This window comes from Harmonia axyridis, chromosome 5 (genome assembly GCF_914767665.1).
Source record: "Harmonia axyridis chromosome 5, icHarAxyr1.1, whole genome shotgun sequence".
NCBI lineage: Eukaryota > Metazoa > Arthropoda > Insecta > Coleoptera > Coccinellidae > Harmonia > Harmonia axyridis.
In genome coordinates, this window is record NC_059505.1 from 11901761 (window position 1) to 11924396 (window position 22636).

General features: G+C 33.6%; 2 protein-coding genes across 2 annotated transcripts; both read left to right on the plus strand.

Moving 5' to 3' along the window:
- The first annotated feature begins 1425 nt into the window (after window positions 1-1425).
- LOC123680289 lies at window positions 1426-14932 on the plus strand. The gene is made up of 2 exons (XM_045618103.1): window positions 1426-1638; window positions 14550-14932. The coding sequence occupies exons 1-2, from the start codon at window positions 1581-1583 to the stop codon at window positions 14879-14881; spliced, it is 390 nt and encodes a 129-aa protein (XP_045474059.1). The 5' UTR covers window positions 1426-1580; the 3' UTR covers window positions 14882-14932.
- LOC123680288 lies at window positions 7931-11905 on the plus strand. Its single transcript, XM_045618102.1, has 2 exons — window positions 7931-8125; window positions 11473-11905. Exons 1-2 carry the CDS (start codon window positions 7936-7938, stop codon window positions 11802-11804), a joined length of 522 nt encoding a protein of 173 aa, XP_045474058.1. The 5' UTR covers window positions 7931-7935; the 3' UTR covers window positions 11805-11905.
- Window positions 14933-22636: the final 7704 nt, after the last annotated feature.

Below are 22636 nucleotides of genomic sequence, written 5' to 3' on the forward strand. Positions count from 1 at the left end.
TCGTTAAGCAGAGGAACAATGATTGGTTCAATAATGTTTTCTACGTAGATGGCAGCAGTCATTGTTCGTTCAACGATAATGAGGGCGATATGGCGACTGAACATTATAAGCACATTATTGATTCGCCTTGAAAGGGTACAACTTCCTCTTCAAACCCTTTCTCGTTGACTATCAGTTTGTAAACCGAATCGTGACTCGTCCGAAAAAAGTACGTTGCGCCATTGTGGTAAAAGCCAGTTTGGTGGTGTCTTTATGTCCAGGTGATACCCGAGATACTTTTATATGTCTTCTTGCACTTAATTTTGGGGGATATAACCGCCTTCTTCTTCTCTTGTTGGATGATTTGCCTTACTTCTCTTTCCTTGGTCTTATATTCCTTCCAATTTATATCTGATCTTTTAGACCACTTCCTAAGATACAGATCTTTCTTCTCCTTTATCACATTGCCATTGCCTCTCAACTCCTTTCTATCTCATATTTCATCTGCCACCCTCATATTCTTACGTTTTAAGCACTATAATGAACTAAATAAATCTTTCTCCGTATATTCTACTGCATCTGGACCACATTGGTAAAGAGCAAGAGCATTATACCTTTTAACTAGATATTCTCGACTTGGCTTGATTTTCAAGCTACTTGTCAATTATTAGTTTTTCAATCTCAAGTCAAGTCAATAATTTATTTATCAAGTACTTGAATCATATCAAGCTACTTGATTTTTAGCCTTTTCATTGTGTAGTGACACATAAAAAAAATGATGAAATAAGAAGGATTTGAGGATGCAGGCGTTGATAAAATATCCATGGCCATTTTGGCCAGGTTTGGAAATATATTTCTGCAACTACCAAAATCTACCAATAGATTTCATAGAAATGTGAGAAATATACTAATAAAGTCACACTGGCGAATGCTTCAGTATCTCGGCGCTTGGAGAATCCCCTTATTCAGTCTAAGCCGAGGTCTAAGCTCGCTGAGATTGCAGAAATATATGCCCTGCGACGCGTGCATATCAGGCTCAAGTAATATCAAGTAGCTAGATATCAAGTCAAGCAATTAATATCTTAAATCAAGTCAAGTCAATCTCAAATATGTAATATTTCACGTGCTTGATTTTCAAGTCAAGTGTTGGTTTAAATGTCAAGCGGAAGAACATAATAGACAAATAATCTATGCAATTCTAACCAAGTGAATATCATGTAATGAAAACAATATATTCGAACGACTTTCCTGTACCGCCGCTGGAAAACCTACGCCACTGTACCAGAACCATTCCGCTCAGTTTCCGGATGTTCCTGCCGTATCATTGTGTTGTCCTGATTCTGATGTGCGCACCCGAACTTTTGTTACATAATTGTCAATTTCACGTGACTATGAAATTCCGACATTGTATCTGCTCTGTCCATGAATTATTCATTGACGTTTCAATAGACATTTCAAACATAAATTCCCGAACATAAAGTCATATTCAGGTGTTACGCACTGAATGGTGAACGATATCCGACGAGATGGGTTTACTTTTCAAAATTTGAAGAGGAGCAGGAGGGAATCAAAATTTCATTGGACTCGGAGGCTCTCGATTGATGGTGTGGCATATAGGAGATCGTTCTGTCAAAAAGCTGCTATTTCATGCACGCTCCGGTAAACGGCATTCTGTTTTTTCATGGCATATCCTTAAATTATGAGATATAATGTCAGTTATGGTGGATACTAGATATTAATATCATTTCCATTTGAGGACGAATGCATGTAAAAATATTGGATTGTGTAGAATGATATCCTCTGCAAATGAATTTGATTCCAATTAAATCGATCGGTTTAATAAATCCTTGTCTTCTTTAAGGACATAGGCTCAAATGTTATTTTCTGCGGATTCTGTAGCTGCATAGTTCTTGTGTTTGAATTAAGCACTTGGAATATTCTTCTTTTTTCTTTTTTGTACGATACATTTTTTAGTTCTAATTTGTGAATACTGCTGTGGGTATATCCTGTTTGTATTCCTGTTTTCTCAAATAAAAAAATAATTTATTGAATATTCAATTTGGATTTATCATTCTTACTTATAAGGAGAGTTGAATACTCATCTAAGATCTCTTCAGAATTGTAAATCCAAAGCGAATTAAATCGATTTTAGTTTTTTCCGTTCAGAAATATTTAAATGAAATTTTTCGTAGGAAAATATCTTGAATGAAACACTTTTGCCCGACAAATATTGCTTAACCATAAGGTAGTGATTCAAGACTGGTTTTTAATAAAAATTATTGTAAGATACGAACTGAGTCAAACATTATTCAAAAAGAAATTCGTTTAGTTCATAATGCATCCTGTAATTGAAAAATTCGTGTTTTAAATATTCCAATTCTTTGTCATTACTCTTAGTTCAAGTACACTATAATAATGTCAAATAGTATTGGCATTGCTATGTCCAGTTTTTGAGATACACAGGGTAATATGTTATCACAAAAATTGTCAAAAAGTTGCATACAATGAAAATTTCATAAAGAGTAACGGTAAGAGATTCGTCGGCATTTACCTATTGTTGACAATTGATTCAAAAATTCCACAGACGATTTTTTTAATTACAAGACCGTAGTAATGAAGGGACACTAGGAGGTAATTCCACCCCCCAAGATTTTTAAAATATAAAATTTCAGAATTCTCGCCAAGACGATGGCGATAGCCATAAAATGAACTAATAATCATTTTACTTTCCTTTGAAATCGACACGGCAGTAAAAAATCAAACCCTATTAGAGTTCATGAGTTTATTATCTCTACGAGCACGTCCATGTACGAGATTTATGTTTTTCTCTATCTATCTGCTTTGTCGGCGTCGCCCCTTATTTGCCATCTTTGATTTTTCAATTCGTCAAAGAACATCAATTATCAAAGATCTGAACTGAAACTGAGTAATTTGCATAGTCTGGACTGTGTTATACAATTTATTCTGTTTCGTTTATATTGCAATTTATTTGTGAAGATTGAAGATATCAGTTTTGAATTGACTATATCTACACGGTGTTCCTAAATTGACAGATTCCTCGGATCATTTTCAGAAAAAAAGTTTTATAACATGAGTCCGCAAACGCTTTGTTTTTGAGATACCGGTGTTAAAGTTCAAGTTCTTTTCTCATAGCATCTTTCCTCCACAAGATACTGAATTTTAATTGGCATAGATATTCCAATTTGAAGTTTTCATCATGTGATATGCTAATATCGAATTATCTACAGGGTGACATTTTTTTCTGGAAGGGTGCCCACTTCTTTCCTCCAGAACTATTTTTTGGTGAACCACTACTAGTTTAGAAAAATGTAAAAAAAACTCTGATCCAATACACTTTTCGGTTTGTTGTAGTTTTGTCGTATCTGCTATCGATTTCAAGAAAAAAACTCAAACATCTCCCTAATAATCATCAGAAAAATTCAAATTATTAGAAAGATCCATTTAGTACACTGTGATGAATGGATTAATTATAAGTTTCGGTACTTATTTTATTAGCCACTCTGTAGCGAAAATTAATGAAGGTTCGATAAACTGATAAAAGCATCACTAAAAACTACAAGAAACACCCTGTATCTCGCAAACAAAGCGTTTATGGGCTCATGTTTGTGGGAGTTTTTATTCTTAAAATTATCCAAGAAATCTTTCATTTTCCTTCGTAACTCTAATTTGGAACACCCAGTATAAAATAAGGTAATAACAATCGAATTGGTCTTAAAAAAAATTGGTTCAAAATTTCTATATTCGACCTCCTCTTCTCACATTACAGTTATTAGTGAACATTGTCGTCAAAAATTTTTTTTTTGATTACCCCCCTCCTCAAAGGAAAAAAAAGATCTACTCCCTGGTTAATTCAAGGGTGAATTATGAACTAAACGAATTTCATCTTGAATAATGTTGACTGACCCTGTATCTTACGATAATTTTTATTAATAACCTGAAATCATCAGTTTTCCTATTTGCTTTTTTTTGTAATTTTTTTTCTGGTGACGAATGTATTCCAATGTTAATATGTGGTTTGAAGGAAAAACATATATTATTAAATATATATTAACTTATGGGTAAGCAATATTTGTCGCGCAAAAGTGTTTCATTCAAGAAGAAGAAGAGTAATTTTCCAAAATCGAGAACCTATATCTCGAAAACTAGATTTGAGTTGGAGTGAATTATCTTGTTCAGGGGTTCATATTCTATTTTCCATTAGGCTACTGCCTTGTCGTTTAAGACGACTTCAACATTCATACAACCCACTCCTGAATAATTATCATCAACCCATAGAGGTCAAACTCAAGTCTTAGATATCACTCCTAAAATAGAAAAGAAAAGCCAATTAGATGAAGTTCATGACAGCGAACGAATCATTTATTCACAGATAAATCAGCAAGGGCGACCACATTATGAAAAATACATATATAAACGTATACCAACGTTGATATATTTCCCGAATTGCACGCGATAAATCTGTCGCTTGAATAAATTTACTTTTTGCACCAAATAAATAAGTATTGTTGACCAAGGACCCGTATGCAGCCACATATTTCATATTAACAAATAACCAGTCCGTATTATCTAAACGCGTTGTAGAAGAACACAATATAACGTTCACCCTATCATAAATATACTTTATCTTTATGTGCATATGACACTGGATCTTTTGTATTTTGTATGTCTGACTTTCCCTAAGTGTTTCCAACCCTACCCAGGCGACTATCAGCCCGTGTAATAACGAACAGTTTGTTTTATACAACGTGGATTACCAGGGGTTGCTGTTTGTGATACGTTGTGTATGAAGAATGCCAAATGAATTTTCAATTTCGTATTCAGTTTTCGAAGAACAAAGCTGTGTGGGCTCTCTCCCATAGCCTAGCGAAACAGGGAGAAAGCCTACAAGCTTTCTTTCAGGTCTTGGGTAAAAGTAATATTTAGTAGCTTTACTCTTTGTATCTGAGTGCTTGTGCGAATAACGATAATCACAGTTGTAACGGGTGTTTTTTTTCGAGGTATATAACTTTGAGTTAGCATTACTATTCAAGATAGCAACCGATTTAACAGCTGTCAAGTGATTTATTCTCAGTTTGGTTTTTGCAATTCATCATGAATAGAGTCACGCCTGAACAACGCTTGCAAATAGTGCAATTTTATTTCGAAAATAATGCTTCTGTGCGGAATACGTATCGCGCACTACGTCCATTTTATTTTGTTTAGCGGTTGAATGGCTACGTCAACAAACAAAACTGCCGCATTTGGAGTGAAGCTAATCCTCAAGTGTATGTCGAAATACCGTTACATCCAGAAATACTGACTGTTTGGTGCTCTTTATGGGCTGGTGGGATCATTGGTCCGTACTTCTTCAAAAACGATGATGGTCAGAACGTTACAGTCAATGGTGATCGGTATAGAGCCATGATTACTAACTTTTTCATTCCTGAATTGAACAACCATAATGTCCAGAAGCTGTGGTTCCAAAAAGACGGCGCAACATGTCACACAGCTCGTGCCACAATCGATTTATTGAAAGACACGTTTGGTGACCGCCTAATTTCACGTTTTGGACCTGTGAATTGGCCTCCTAGATCTTGTGATTTAACACCACTAGACTACTTTCTGTGGGGCTATGTAAAGTCATTGGTCTATGCGGATAAGCCACAAACCCTTGACCATTTGGAAGACAACATTCGCCGTGTTATTGCCGATATACGGCCACAAATGTTGGAAAAAGTCATCGAAAATTGAACGTCCAGATTGGACTACATCCGAGCCAGATGTGGCGGTCATATGCCAGAAATCATGTTTGAAATGTAATGCCACAAGATTATCTTGCGGATAAATAAAATTCATGTCAATCGAATGATCCATCGTTGTTTTATTGCAATTTAAAGTTCTATAGCTCTGAAAAAACACCCATTACTTTTCCACTGACAAGGGCGTAGAAATGGGGGTAACAGATATGAGTAAACGTTGTCTTTAAAAAAAAGTTTTTCGATTGCCCCCCCTAAGAAAAAGAAATATGTACGCCCTTGTCCACTGAATTATTACTGCTTGCTCCTTTTTTTGTGAATAGCCTGCTATCTTGGCAGCTGTCACTTTTGAAGTTGACATATTTTAACATTTGACAAGTACAAACTACGCCATTACTAAAAATAGAACGATACCCGCTTCGACGACACATTGAAATGTTTAGAGTTCATTACAAATATGGAGAAAATTCGAAAGTAACGTTCGCAAAACTTAAGCACTTCTGGGTTGTCTTGAAACAGCTTGAAATGCATCAAAATTATCAAAATTTTAAATGTCTATGTACAGGCTGGGTCAAATTGGACACTTTTGAAAGAGAAGTTCTATTTCTATATTTACTAGATAAGCGAAAAGTGATGTCGGTATGTGAAAGCCAATTTTTATGAGAAACTCATTGGCGAAAACCGCAACTTCATAGTTGTCACCGTTAGATACTGATATAATTTCTAATAATAATATTATTATTAATAATTATAATAATAATTAATTATAATTATAATTATAATAATAATTATTATTCCAAAATTTCAAAAGAAATTATAATAATAATTATTATTTCTTTTGAAATTTTGAAAATTGGGGTGGATTCTAGTAACTCAATAATTTTAGAATATTCAAATTTAGAATTATATATAATATTTATTCTACATTAAAAGATAGATTTCAGTAGAAGAAATTATATCAATTGGCGCCCCACGTTGGGCGCCAATTGTTTGTTATGAAAAGAAAAAGAATAAATTTCATACTTTCTCTGAACCCACCTGAAAGAAAGAGTTATTTCAAGTAGAAATATAAATTTTTTCGACCTAATTCAAAATTCATATTGAGGAGGACAGCAATTTGAAGAGTTTAGTCTGTAAGATATTATACAATGTTTATGAATTTTTGTATTATTTATTTGTTGCTATTAGGTAGGTACCTACGTTTTGTTTTTCATGTTAGTGATGAGTGTATTATCTTTGTTTGCTTACTCTACCATGAATAAAAATCACAAATGAAAATTATCCAATTGATTCTTTTCTTATATTGGAAATCCATTGCCCGTTAACAAAAAAACCATCATTATTTGATGTTTTAGTGTTTTTTTAACATTTCTGAACATCCTACCTATATAGTATCATACATCATTTTGAAGGAAAAAAAATAAGGAATTCAACGAAGTAATGATATATGGGGTGTCCCATTAAAAAAAATATAGGTTTGTGTTGAATCTTCAAAACCATAACCCGAAAAAAAATTTGAGTACGCCACTGGATTCTACGCAGAATTCTGATTCAGACGTAGTTTTCACCTCAGCATTATTTCTAATAACTTCGGAGATAAAGGAGGGGTCCGAAAAGTATCAATTTCAAAAATCACCCTGTATCTCTTGAACGGAAACAGTTATGCAAAATCTGATTAGACCAACTTGAGTTTCACGAAAAAGTAGGACAGGAACATGAAAACCGCAAGGCTCTATCTTAAATAACAAGCGAGAAACCTGGCTGTCTCACCCAAAATGGGATGCACTGTACAATAACGATTTCAAGCCATGTACAACATTCCGTTAATCGCTTTACTGAAACTATAGAAAATTCAAGCAAAACATCCAAAAAAGTTATCAATATTTTCGTAACTATAAAGCTGATCATGTTTAAATTAAGTTTTTTTTTTATAATCCTGGCACAAAATTATATCAACTAATGAATTTTATTGTATTTTTTTTTATTGTAGTTTTTTCCCATAATATCAGCTTCAAAATGGTTCGTCGATCAACCAGAAATCCCATCCAATATGATACGAATTTGCTGTAATAGGAATATTGCGCTAACTATGATAAAATTCATGAATTTGTAGAGGAAATCATTAATTGCAAATTACACACTATGTGATTTCCATTTTAATACAAGGTATACTCGTATTTATCTTTTGGTCAGATGTGTGATGGTACCATATGACAAACAAATGAAATCCGGATGGGTTTCTATTATTACTACAAGTATATTTTCACTAATTCGTTCGCTTTTTGAACGTTACAAGAAGGGAATAGCAATGGTATGGAATTGTTCAGTTATCCTATTGGGGTTTGTTCTATTTGATACATGTTTTTCGAGAGTAATCAATAGAGGTAAAGGTATGTACTGCTATGGAAACTAACCATATTGATCAATTGAACCCATTTCATTGTGAAATATAATCGTTTTTTATTAGTTTCGTTTGTCGAACTGTGCTATTTACATGTACAGTTTTATCGGGTGTACCAAATTCATTGTCTGGTAGGGGAACACAGAATCCCTTTGAGCTAAAACATTTTCCGTGCTCGATTTTAGAGAATTAATTTTTTGAAAAATCTCACCCTAAGTTCAACTCTGGGAGAAAATTTTAAAATTACCTTCTTTATCAATTTTGCTATAAACATGAAACAAAAAATTCTAGAAGCACTCTTTTCAGATGAAACCATTGGTGTAATTATTTTCTATTTATTTCAATTCTTTGTTTTGATGCTTATTTCATTTCAATTTTTTTTTTCAAAATATGTTAGGATAAACTGTAACTATTCCAATTACGCTTATTAGACGCTTTTCTTCTTATCTAGCAATGTTATATTTTTTGGGAAGGGGTTTTCAGAAGCTCCATATTGAATCAAATCTTTGACCAAACGTAGGAATATTTTAAAGTGGGATTGTTTCTTTGAGCGAAATAGACATCTGAAGCATTTTGCGAGTTTTCATTTCTAAGAGAATATCACTTACTTAAGCATTTCAAATTCGTAATAATGATCATTATTTGTCATTATAAAATATTAATTAACTATTCGGACCAATAAATGTAATAATATATCAGTAACTACAAGTAATAATCAGTAAATCCAGAATTTAACAAATTTATATGATATTCTTCTGAATATGAGAGCTTGAGAAAAGCGAGTTCCTGAGTATACTGCCTTGATCACCGAATATTTCAATTATCTGAAGTTCACAGATTATCATAGAGGTCTCTGGTTGATTTGCCGTGTGAAATTAAAACGTTTGATGATTTTTATAGTTTGATTAGAAATTTATATTTCATGTTATATATTTTTGAGAAATGAAAAAAGCGATTTCATTTGACACAATCATTTTTGTGGTTCACATTCAGAAAAATACAAGTTTGTATCTATTGTATAACTTCAAAACTAATTGCGATAAAAAATATGATATGATTGAACTATGTATATGGATTCTACTAAAAACAGTTCCTGTACAATTTGTTTCATGTTTATAGCACCAATAATAAATAAGTTATGAGAACCTTTCATTTCACGCCATCCTTCAATTTTCTCTTATAGCTTGAGAACAGTTGAACTTATAAGATTTTTTTTCACCAAATCAATTCTCTCAAGAATCGAGACCGAAAATATGCCATTCGTTTTTTTCTAGCTCAATGGAATTCTAAGACAATAGACAACGAGTCTGAGATACCCGATACATTAAGTATAGAAGACAAATAAATAAAATGAAATACATTAAAAAAATGGTGAGGTTTAATCTCGGATGATAATAATAATACACATTTTATTAAGTGAAGATAAATATTTCTTGATAACCACGAATTATTATATTCAGTTAGCAGCGTTAATATTGATAATTGAAGTGAAATTGAACTAACAAATATCATTGTCAATTTCTTTATTAAATAGCAATTTATAAATTGAGAACAGTGAGTTCTAACTATTGGAATGAACAACTCGGAGTACTTACCAAAGCAAACTAACACTTTTTTTCTTTCACAAAAACAAATTAATTTTTCAATTTTCAGTCTATTTCACCTCCATTTCTTTATTGCACTCTATCTCGTCCTACAATCTACTTATTTCAATTCTATCCAACCTTACTCTATTTCTGCTAGGTAGGGGTCACATTTTGAGCGGGTGTCTCGGAACAAAGTGCTTTATGCTGAAATTCAATTGAACTGCCCGGTTCAGTCCAGCCGCAAATACGATAACTCTTTTACGGAAAACACAGAAACACAAAGAACGGAACTGTCTATCAATCGTTTTAGAAAATGGTGAAGAATTTTCTCGGGAAGTTAACAACATCTGTACCTACCGGAAAGCTAGGTTTCAAAAGAGGTAAATTTTTCAAAAGCTAATGTGCAATTTTAGTTACAACAGGGTTATCATCCATTATATTCAAAAATTCAATTCAATAAATTAAAATACGTTATCTTGAAATATGTTATTTCCACAAATAAATAAGTTTTCATTGTTAATCAAGATATTTCAAGATTTCTTGTTTTTTCTTGATAAGAATTCTTAATATTGCCATGAAATTTCTTGTCCGATCTTGAGATTTGAATTTACTCCTTGTCTTGAAATCAAGCAAGATCAAGACAAGAATTAAGCTAATCCTAATACGAATTGTGACATTACGGTCCCAGATTAGAAATGGTCTCTATAAAAATACTTACACCACGTTCCGTGAATAATATTCCATAAGGTGTGTGAATAAGTCTTTCCCGTTTTTTTTCAAATTTTGAGCCTTTATTGTGAAAAAAACTTTTCCCCATCTTTCTGGCAACATACGAATCCCGTTGCGAAAAAATTCGACGCTCAAACGCATCAATTGTCGTCGATAGACCTCGCCTGTGATCCTTTCATTCGGTTTCAGAAGCTCATAGTAAACCACACCTAGCTGGTCCCACCATATACAGAGCATGAGCTTGGCGCCATGAATATTTGGCTTGGCCGTCGATGATGATGCATGGCCGGGTAGTCCCCATGATTTTCTTCGCTTTGGATAATCGTAACGGATCCACTTTTCATCGCCAGTCACGATACGATGCAGAAAACCCTTTCTTTTATGTCGCTGAAGCAGCTGTTCGCAAGTGAAAAAACGCCGTTCGACGTCTCTCAGCTTCAGTTCGTACGCCACCCAATTTCCTTGCTTTTGGATCATTCCCATGGCTTTCAAACGCTTGGAAATGGTTGTTCGGTCAACTCCCAATGCTTCAGTAAGTTCTTCTTGCGTTTGACACGAATCTTCATCAAGCAAAGTCGCCAATTCTTGATCTTCAAAGATTTGCGGCCGCCCTGAACGCTCCTTGTCTTCCACGTCGAAATCGCCACTTTTGAAGCGTCGAAACCATCCGCGAACACTTGAATCATCGACACAACCTTCTCCATAAGCTTCCTGAAGCAACCGATGCGCCTCGGCAGCAGATTTCTTCAAATTGAACCAATAAAGTGAAACTTCCCGCAAATGACGTCGACTCGGCTCAAATTTCGACATTTTCACGATTTCAAAAATTTATGATGATAAAAATTTCAACTAATGTGTTAGTGTGGAATTGTTGACAGATGAATAAGCTCTGATTATGACATATGTAACCATTAAATACTCGCACAGTATTGGTGGCGCCATCTCTTACAAAAAACGGGAAAGACTTATTCACACACCTGATAAATTTTAAACGAAATATATAAATTCTTCAACTTTTCAGCATTACTTTTTTGTTATTATTGTGAAGAACATTACTATGGTAAATGTGGTGAGGGAAATAATATGAAGATTTCCAACTGTCTGGGTATTGATAAATCGTGCTTCTATAAATCTTATTACGATCCCTTCAACAATGGACATGGTGGAAGATACAAGTATGAGAGAGGATGTACGCCTTGTGATACTGAAGAATGCTTAGCTAACACTACTCAGTTCACAGTTGGTCTCAAAGAGAATCTAGGTACAATGAAAATTTGTGCTGGTGCTAAATGCAACATCAATAGAATGAATGTATTCCAGGTTGATGAACCTATAGGAGTCAAACCATTATGAGAATTCGTTTAAAACAATTTATCTCTTTCAGTTTCTCTTTCTTTCTTACCTCTTAATGTTTCTTGGCACTACTTATAAAGAAATCTTTATAATAAACGAACTTTCTGCTTCTCTTTCTTTATTTCTTTTCTTCTCTTTTTCAGCTATAATATTACTATTCTATTTTTTCATTAAGTTCTATTTACTAAATGCACCATTGGAAATCGGACTCTTTGTATCAAGTTTTTGCAATGTTTTACTAAAAGGTACCAGGTATATGGCAAATCATCCATTATAAGAACACAAAAAGTTAATATTTTCAATTTACTCAAATATTTCGCGTAAAGGTAGCCATTGAAATAGTAAAATTGAAAAAGAACGCAAAACGCTCACTAACACAGGATTTCGAGTTAAAAGAATAAATAATCAAGTGCCATATAAGGTTTTGTTTTATCCTTGAGCGTTTTTTTGGAAGATCGTGTTGATGTGTCTAACTAAGTAATAAAATAATTATGATTTGAAAGTATTACATTGTAGATATTTCTTTGTTACACCATCGTCATCTGTTCAATGTACTACAACAGCTCTGACAGAAATCCTTCATAAGATTTGAAATGGAATTGACGATGGCAAAAAGTGCAAATTATCCTCATATGACCTCAGACAAACATTTGATAGCATCGACCACCAGCTGCTGCTATTACCTATTTACTAGCTCTTGAAGGACATATATCAACGAGTGCAAATTGGGGCGGAGAGATCAGATTGGGAGTTGGTTACAGCTGGAATTCCACAAGGGTCAATAATTGGACCCATATTGTTTCTCGTTTATGTCCATGACCTTCCAGCAAATGTCAATCAGAATAACTTGGCTATGTTTGTTGACGATACCAGCTCTGTGTTGATGTTGCTGATGGTGGCGAACAACTAGAGGTTAAAAGAGAAATTACCTTGATGAAACTCTAACAGTGGTTCAGTGCAAATATGATGAATATGAATCCTGAGAAGCACAATCTATTTGTTTTGCGACGGAACCTCCAGAAATCACTTGCCAAGTTGCTGAAGGTCCTATTCCATTCAGACCTCAAGTTCAGACACTACTTGAGCGAACTGGGTAAAGGTTTATTGTATACTTCGGAGCGTTTCATTCGGCTATCTCGTACGGAATATTATCTTAGGGAAATATGCCAAGAAAGAAAGATCTATTCTTGAAGCAACAACATGCTGTTGAAAGTATAGGTAACGCCAAAAAAAACAGAAAGCTTTAGTAAACTATTCAAACAAGGAAACATCCTCACCTTGACACATTTATTTGTACTGACCTATATTGTCTATATCCATGACCAAAAGGAGAGCTTCCTCTGAAACAGTTTCCACCATGCGCAAAGTACCAGAAATGCGGAAAAATTCATTATTCTTCATAAAATGACAACAACACAACTGAGTATGAACCAATTAGCCGAGAATATACATATATAATTCATTACCAGAAGGATATAAGTTCCTAAGTAAGAAGAAATTGAAAAGGGTACTTAACGAGAAGCTACTGCAAAAAGTCCACTACAAGGTGGATGAAAAGTTCACACACTACAATATAAAGTAAATATAACTGAGAGAATAATTTATGTTGTTTGTCTACCATATAATTGTGTCATCTGTCCTATACTACTACTACTACATATATGTGTAGATGCTATTTATTTTTTTGACTGTTCTTGAATATTTCGTACTTAATCTATCTCTTTATCTCGTTCATTTATCTATTTTTTAAATTTCTTCTAATCTATTGTTTTGTCATAATACATTGGCCCTCTATGTTGGATTTGATAGGTTAAATATTCTATGCTCACTGTGAACGATTCAAATAAATAAATAAATGAGGATTGGTCCAAATCAGGGCGAAAAATATTTGCATCCACTGAATTAAGACACTGGGCACTTTTAGTCTCGGTAATTTGATTACGTAGTCGCCTCAAAGTTGCATGCTAGTGGTGAATAGAGTTTAGTTGTTCAGTTGCCACAACTAAATGATAACCTGTGGACGGGTTCTCAAAAGTACTATTAATATATTTTATTTTTGTGATTAAAAAATTGCTTGACAAAAGTTGCCAGTGTTCGGGGGGTCTAAGTGGAAAACATTTCTACTTTTGAGCTTCTGTTATTATTATATACCATCTTAAATTCCTAGTTTATCTACTACACAAATGTAGACAACCCCCTAACATGAAACAAATATTCAAAGATCATTCAAATTAGACGAATTCATTTGATCCTAGCCAAATCTGAATCTATCATTTCATTATTATTTCGGAAGAAGAAAAGATCTGAGATCAAACTAAATCCTTGATCCTTGCTCACCAAAATCAATAAAAATCATGCGATCCCTACTTTAAACTCACTTTGTATAGTCCAACAAGAACTTCCAGCTTTAGTTAATTTCTTGTGCAGAGAAAAACCAATCCTGATCTGAATTTATAATAATACTGCCGTCATTCCCATGCATGATATAGTTGCATATATCATCAGCAAAGGATGAGGTTTTAAGGAGGTTATCACATTAAGAAAATTGAATATAAATACCGAAAATAAAAATGAAACAAGGACCAAGCTTTGAGGAAATCCGCACGCATAAATTCAATTACTCTACTCTGATCTGGTTGTATTGATATTGACTTCTCCAGTTATCAAACTGAATGCCATTCACTTGATTCTGGATAGCGTTCCATAATAATGGATATAAATTAATGACGTTCAACCTTTTTTCAGATATCCTGGAATGTTATGATTGCGAACAAATCTATGATGGGAATTGTGCAACTGGAACCGATCTCGAAAAAACTTTTTGCTTTGAAACGGCCGTTTCCTGTTACTCTATAGTTTTTTACAATCCATTCAATGAGGGCTACGGTGGAAAGTACAACTACAGAAGAGGTTGCACCATGTTTAACGAAACTAAGGAATTTGTGAACTTCACATCAATTGGCTTCAGTTTGTTGGAGGAATATGTTGGACCCACTATAATCTGCAATACGTCTTTATGTAACAACGATCCAATTAAATTATTCAAAGTTGAGGATCCACTGGGCATCAAATTGTAATAATTGAAGAATTTAGTGTTTCTCGAGCACGCGGTATACGTGGCAACATTGCTCGATCAAATGCAAGAGTTCTCAGGGTGAAAATCGTCGAAGAACCAAATATTTATTTTGTAAGTCACTCTTTATCTGATATTTTATGGAATGGAAATACATAAAAATATTTGTAATATCAAATTCCTTCATAAAACTTCTCAACCCTATTCAATTTTGTATAAAGCTATTTATTAGTTTTTCACATCTGAATTCATCATTTTATTTTGTTCCAATAAGTTCCAATAAGTTCGTCATGACAACAAAATTTCGAAATTCGAAAAGTTGCAATCTACTTCGGAGGAACAACAGTAAAGAGAGAGAAAGCAAGAAACGTCAAAATAGAAAACCAGACGATAGAATGGAAAAAGGAAGCAAAATATCTGGGAGTAATACTAGATGAAAGGATTGATTTTAACAAACAGATACAAGAAAACAGAAAAAAGGCAAGGCATTTGCACGGGAGACTGTACCCGCTGCTCTACCTTAAAAGTAAACTTTCCTTAGAAAGCAAGCTGAAGATAATTAAAATAGTGCTAATACCAAGTATTACGTATGCAGGAGTTACCTGGTATAATACGAAAGACAATATAATATAATATAATAAGTTTATTCACCAAAAAAATGTTTTACATAGATAACAAAAGAATAGTTGAGATGTAAATAAACATTGAAATCCCACTAAAACTAAAGTTGCGCGTGGGTTTTGCACAGTTAAATTTACAGTATTTCTTATATATTATGTATATGATATCTACAATACTTGACTCCTAACACTTTGACATTTAAACTATTTTAGATACAACTACGAGAAAAAAAATCTAACAATAAACAAAATTTTTAGATAATTTGTGGATTTACATAATCGAATTGACATTTTATATATTGATCCATACGATAGAACAACAACATAAACATCGAAAAAAGTCAGTTAGTCGATCAGAGATCGAACTAGATCTCTATTCGAATTAAGCACGTAGTTTCTTAATTTTTTTTTCAACATGCAACGAGAGTTTATATTTATTATATTTATTTTTTGTTCAGAGGGCAGAAAATTGAAAATTTTTGGAATGAGGTAAGATATATTTCGTTGTCCGATTTTTGTACTACTCAGAGATGTTTTTACATGATGTTCTTTTTCTGCCATCATGATCAATATTATTCAATAAATATTTGTTTTTGTGTATATGTGTAAATATGTTATAAAGAAATGTTTGTCTTACATCGCATATTTTTGCTAGTGAAAAAAGTAAATTGCTAGGGAAGGTTGATTCTTTTCCATACATAATTTTCAGAATTCGTTTCTGTATCGTTTCTAACTTTCTTAAGTGAGCAGCAGCAACCCCTCCCCAGCTCAATATGGCATATTGAATACGAGATTCCACCAGAGCAATAATACACAATAAGAAGGATCGGTTGCAAAGTACGCTAAATTCAGTCATCAGAACAGCGGTTGGCGCGCCATGGTATATAACCAATCAACAAATCAGAGAAGAACTGAAAATTGAAACTATTGAGGAAATAGTCAACAAACAAAGACAGAAGGCAATAGAGACGCTGAAAGAGCAAGAGAATAAGGAATTAAGAAAGATACTACGAATCAAAATAAGAATGACAAGAGGAAATACCTCTTTCAAAGAACTAAATAGAAGAAAAAAGTGACATGACGAAGGGAGGAAAGTCTTCCGATCAGACAACAGTAGAAAATAGGAGATATGAAAGTAGAGGCGTAGGGAATGTAAATTCCGGACCTTCAACAAAAAGAAGATCTGAGTATATACCTATCTGTTTTCTTGAGTCATAAAATAAATATTCAGACGTTGAATAAAATCCATTCTCCAGATCCATCCCCAGTTTCAACACATCACTCATAAACCCATCCACGTGACATCGCAGATAGGCCGAAAATACTTCATCTGCAAACCCCTCAAAAACGCCGCATAGCCATAATATAAGATGGCGAAATATTTCCATCGCCGACGGAAGAAACACTTCGTATATTCGATTAACGATAATAGAGTGTCTCCTCCGAGTAAAACCTGCCTTTCATTCGAACGCTTTATACGGAATTGAAGAGAGATTTTCCCGACGCTGACGTCGTCTATTTCATCTCTTTTAAGTGTGTCATAAACAGTGCAAACACTTTTTAAAATGCCGAAAGCCCCTTTCTGAGGATACACAATTTAATTAGATCGAATAAAAGTAAGCATGAATAAGGAGACAATAAGGAAGAAACCGAGAAGGACTACACTCTATCTTAATCTATCTAAATCTACCTATAGCACCGAGTCTTATCGCTGGAGTGCAGAGATTTTGAACAAAAGTTGCTGCTCCGGCTCCAATATCCATTCTGGGTCGCATTGCCTGGCTCATTCTTCCACGGTTTTTCTCCTATGCTTTTCGACAAATTTTATCTTAATCTTATACTTTCATTTCAATTACGAGCGGAGGAAGAATGGATATTGAATATTATTACTTTTTCATTTCCCGAATAGGAATTATCATTTAGCTTTAGGTGGCAACTAAGTTGGATCTATGGAAGTATGAGATTCCTCAAATTGAATCTTAATATGTTTAAATTCTATGGAGTTTCGATGAAGTTCTGAAGAACTTAATCTTTCACGATTTTGAAGGTTCAATTTAGTGAATATGGTTTAGCTTTTTAATGATGTAGTTTCATAATAGTCTGAAAAAAAAAAGCTGAATACCGATAATTTTGAAGAAAAATTTAAAAGAAATAGAAATAGCCAAAGAAAAATGGATGAGAGATAAATGCAAAAAGTGCAAGTGTTTAATGGCAAAACAGAACATATTCCCAGGACTGGCTCTGGTATACATTTTTAAAAAAGTAGAGCAAGAAAATATTGAGCATATCGGCTAATGAGCTTTAGCGAGTATTTCTCGAGAAAAATTAAGTAGCTATTACGGTGTTTCATCCCCAGGTCGCTGGTAGACACTTCAGTTGAGTAATTCAGCGATCTCTGCCTAAGACACCCTCTCACACCATCATGGAGAGGTGACTCTACTGCAACGCGGCGACCCTCATTAACCCGCCGGGGCCGCATTTAAAGTGTGGCGCGACACTCAGCAGACATAGTCACTTCAAAGCCTTATTACCCAAAATTACCCAAAATCTCCGAAGTACTTCACAACAGGAACAGGCTCAAATGCAAAGAAGATATAGAGTTTGGTTATAAAAATGCTCTTGGTACCAGACAGGCGCTTTTCGTGCTAAATGACCTATTAGAAGTGTCGTGATCAGTGAAAAGATATAGGTGTCATAAGGAAGTTGAATTTGAATCAAACCGCAACATTTAGAATTCAAAATACCTTTACCAGAAGAATTTCTATACAACGATTAGTAAGACGAGGTTGTATTTTGTCTCCTAGCTTATTCAATATATATTCAGATCAATTAATCAAAAAAATGTCGCAAGGCCAACCATACGGAATAAAAATATTTGGGGAACTTATAAATGTTCTAAACGGTTAATAAATTGAATAATTAAATAAAAGACAAAGAAAAGGAATTAGAAAAAAGACTGTTCATGGAAATGGTTCGGATTTCACAAGAAGATCAATGTTTGAATACAAGGAGAGATATCCAAGAGGCAGGCGTGCACTTCAGAATTTTTCCATTTTTCAAACATTTTTTCTTCATTAGTGGCTTATAGTTCAAAAACTTATTTAATATTTAATACAATGATATTTATATCACTTACTTGCATTTGAGTACACCGTAGGCTAACTGAGAGAAAATGTGTCACTCTTTGCTAAGATATAAGATGATAATCTCAAAAGGTTCTGTTCTTTCCTACTCTTCTGTGAAATGAGTATGCAAATCAACATTCACAATTGAAATAAGAATTCTCTGATTGCCATCATGAAGTAGTCTATCAACCTTCATAGGGCAGAAAAAACTATCATCTACTCAGTTGAACCAACAGAATGAAAATATTTCTAAGTAGGTACATAATTTTTTTGATTCATACATCTTGAATTTCATTAATGCGTGATACCTTCAACTGACATAAGAATGGAATAAAATAATGAAATGCCTTCTTTTTTAACGTCATATACACAAATGAGTATCGAAACGAAGTATAGCTCACGCTATTTCAGTTAACCTCAGGTAGAAAATAAATACGACCATTCAAAAAAACACAAGAGGATAGTATATTATTTCATAAAGAGAAGTGTCATGGTGAGCCTGTGTTTACCCGGCGAAAATAGTAATTCGGGTAATTAAAGGCGAGTTATGAAAAGTAACTTCTCCAAATAAAATATGTTATTTTTTTCAAACGTTTTGAAATTCATAAGTATTTGGAGATCCAGCTCCAAATAAGATTCATATTAACGATCGTTTTAGTTACGGTCGTCGAGCTGAATCCATTTCGAAAGCCATGAAGTATAAATATATTGGGAATTGTATAGAGAAATCTAACTCAAAAAATCAGGAATGCTATTAAAAATTGTGACGACAATAAAATGAAATGGAATATTTTGCACAACTCCCCAAAATATCAATTTATCTTCAAAACATGTTGGGAGCAGATCCTTTTTTTACATATCCACCTCATACCACCAACCACTAGACTACCCAAATAAACACGAAATGTTATTTACTTCATCCCACATCAGAAAAAAATGATTTGAACGGTGTCCATACAGATTATGAATATTTGTCATTCCTCCTCTGAACTCATTCCCAATTGCCATAAATTAAAAGCAAATCGAACTTATCGATGCACATAAAACGATCAATTTTTGCAATACCCTGTTGTAGCTAAATTGGCGGTGTACATTTTTTTCATTTTTTTATTGGCTGTGCACGCATATTATGATGATATATCTCTAGTTTCGAAGGCAAAAACCAAATTCAAGCCGTGGGGGGAAATATGTTGCGCGATAAATCCCTAGAGGAACATTACTAGAGAAATATACAAATAATCGGGAGCGATATCAACGAAAATAATGTGCGGTACAGAATATTTCAAGTAGATTTTGCCAGAAAGTGCGATATGGGAGATTTTTACATCCTCTCCACTCCGGTTATTTATGACGAGAGCTTTATATTATCACTGTTTACCAGACACCTAAAAATTCTGCCGACAGTAACGGACCGACCCAGGTGAAATCCATATAATAATAATACACTGTGTCCATGAAGTAAATTCATTTTTAGCTAAACAGACCATTTTAAGGAATAATCTTGAAACACGTTGATTTTTTATTTTAATGTACTGTATTTTAAAATGATTACCTAATATACAGGATGAAATACTTTCGAGTAATGATGTCACCGTATTTTTTTTTTTAATGGAACACCCCCATTGTCTCAATTTTTCGATTACTCTAGCTGAGCTGATTCCAAAAATGTATCACATGTTGATTCCAATTGGAATAGGTGGACAAAAATAAAATAGTTTTGTGTGTGCTCTTAATGTAACGCGTTACTTTTTTAGTTGTTAAATTAACAATATTATCAAAAATACTTATTGTCTAGCGGCAATCGGTTTGAATGTAACACCCTGTAGTTTGTTACATTTTTAGATCAATAAAAATAAGCTGTTTCCAAACATGTTTGGTACTTGTGGTCTAGCAAACGAAATATGAAAGAAATTATTTCTTATCAATTTGAAAAAAAACATATTCGTCTAGTTTTTTGTGAAATGTCATTATTTGTTGAGTAATTAATTGGTATTCAATGACAGTTTAGTACGATCGACTTGTTTCAGGATTTATTCTTGAAATGGTCTGTTCAGCTAAAAATGAATTTGTTCCATACTTTACGGACACAGTGTATAATAATAACAAACCGTTTTATGCTGTGAAGCTACATATAACAATGATTACTGAAGTACAGCATATCTAAAAATATATAAAGTTGATTGTAATATATATACAGGGGAGCCTCAAACTTGTACATACATTTATTTCAACCGAAGATTCTTGAGGTCAAAGAAAGCACTTTTTTCCTTTACCATTTTTTCAGGTTCCGCTCGGTTGAACAGAACAAGCTGTTGAAAATCAATAAAAAATGTAATTTTCAGTTATATCTCGCAAATAGAATGGAGTCGAAGGAAATAATTTTCGGAATATAGTTTTTTATTCATGTGATGAATCTATTCCGAACATGAAAACACAAGAAATTGAAAATAAAGAGATAAAAATTAAATAATAAATAGATTTTTTCAAATGAGATATTCTAAATTAGTTGCAGAATGGGCTCTATTCCAACACGAATGTGAAATTCGTAAAGGAGCGAGTTTTCAAACACATGAGTGTTGGAATTGCCTTCTGCAACGAGTATTAGACGATATTCTCTCTATTTCAGTGAATTTTTTGAAATATTGTCGAAATTCAATGAAAAATTCAGATTATATATCCTAGTGACGTTTGTATTGTATCTTGGCAGTTGGTGTGACTGTTACGAAAATTGACAGATTACAGAATTTGAATATGAATCGTACGTTTCGTATTTTAAAATAATTTTCAATTACGCATTAAATTCGTTAATTATGTCTGACTTAATCGATTTGGCACCACCAGAATTAAGAGAAATTGCGAATAATGTTGCAAATCATTTCACTTTATCCAAATTATATTATAGTGACAATTGACGTGTGTTGAAAATTGAAATTTGATAGGATTGGAAGTACGTATAGACAATCACAAAACGAAAAATTTAACTCAAACTATGCTGTAATGAGTTCATTACAGCAATGTTTTTAGAATTGTAATGAACTCATTACTATACTGAAATAGAAAAAAAAGTTCATTGAAATTTTATTCAACAATGACAAAGGAACATTTCAAGGACTAAGTAATGCCTAACATGAGCTTTTTTTAAGGAGCACAATTTCTCTAAATTTGGTTACATGTTAGAGATGGCCACTCTGAGTTCATTTTCTACGATGTTTATTTCTGTATTTGGATTTCCAAGTTACAGGGTGGCGCGAAGAGGAGAAGTTTGAGAACCGCTGGGTTAGGTAATCAAGACAGCGCGCTGTCTTAATTTTTTTTTTCCATACGCTGCAGCGTATGGAAAAAAAATACGACCAAAATGAAGCTTTCAGATTGGAAAAGGTGAATGAGTTTTGATCTACAAGAATTTCCAAAAAAACAACTATGTAATTTGAAACCGCTGTCATCAAGAGAAGCCGAAATTGTTGATGTGTTTTCCTGCGGTTTACTCCCGAAAATATAGCAATAATTGTTATATAATGGTTGAATATATATTATTTTATTACAAATTGAATATAGAGTTACTTCTATCCACTTCAACACAATATGCCGTTTTTCAATATTTTGTCGTATGGAAACCAATTTTTTTCCCATTGAGTCCGTCCCTGTCCTCGGACGCCATAACTTCAGGAAAGGTCGGCGTCATAAGTCACATTTTGGCTAGAAACTGTAATAGCGTCCGTTTCTGACATTGAAAATGGAGATTTCAACATTTCGCTTCTATTATTCTACTTCCGGTGAACGTTGGAAAGAATATATGTCAATAATAAATATAAAGGTGCTAGGTAATGTTATTTCGAGCGCGAATTCAATTTATCTGCATTTCCACTTGCGTTGTTTTCCTCCACGTGTGCGGTAGGTCAAAGCTATCTATTTGTTTTTTGAAAGTTCGATGCAAACTGAGAAAAATGTTTGGATGGATGAGAGCGGTTTGAACTTTTAATTCCGAACGGATCAACATTACAAATTGGTTTCGAT

Excerpts from the sequence above, each read along its gene's own strand:
- LOC123680289 (XM_045618103.1), top strand. The coding sequence starts at position 1,581 with ATGGTGTGGCATATAGGAGATCGTTCTGTCAAAAAGCTGCTATTTCAT. Across the intron at positions 1,639-14,549 it reads GCTATTTCATGCACGCTCCG|ATATCCTGGAATGTTATGAT; the intron begins GTAAACGGCATT and ends ACCTTTTTTCAG.
- LOC123680288 (XM_045618102.1), top strand. The coding sequence starts at position 7,936 with ATGGTACCATATGACAAACAAATGAAATCCGGATGGGTTTCTATTATT. Across the intron at positions 8,126-11,472 it reads AGTAATCAATAGAGGTAAAG|CATTACTTTTTTGTTATTAT; the intron begins GTATGTACTGCT and ends TCAACTTTTCAG.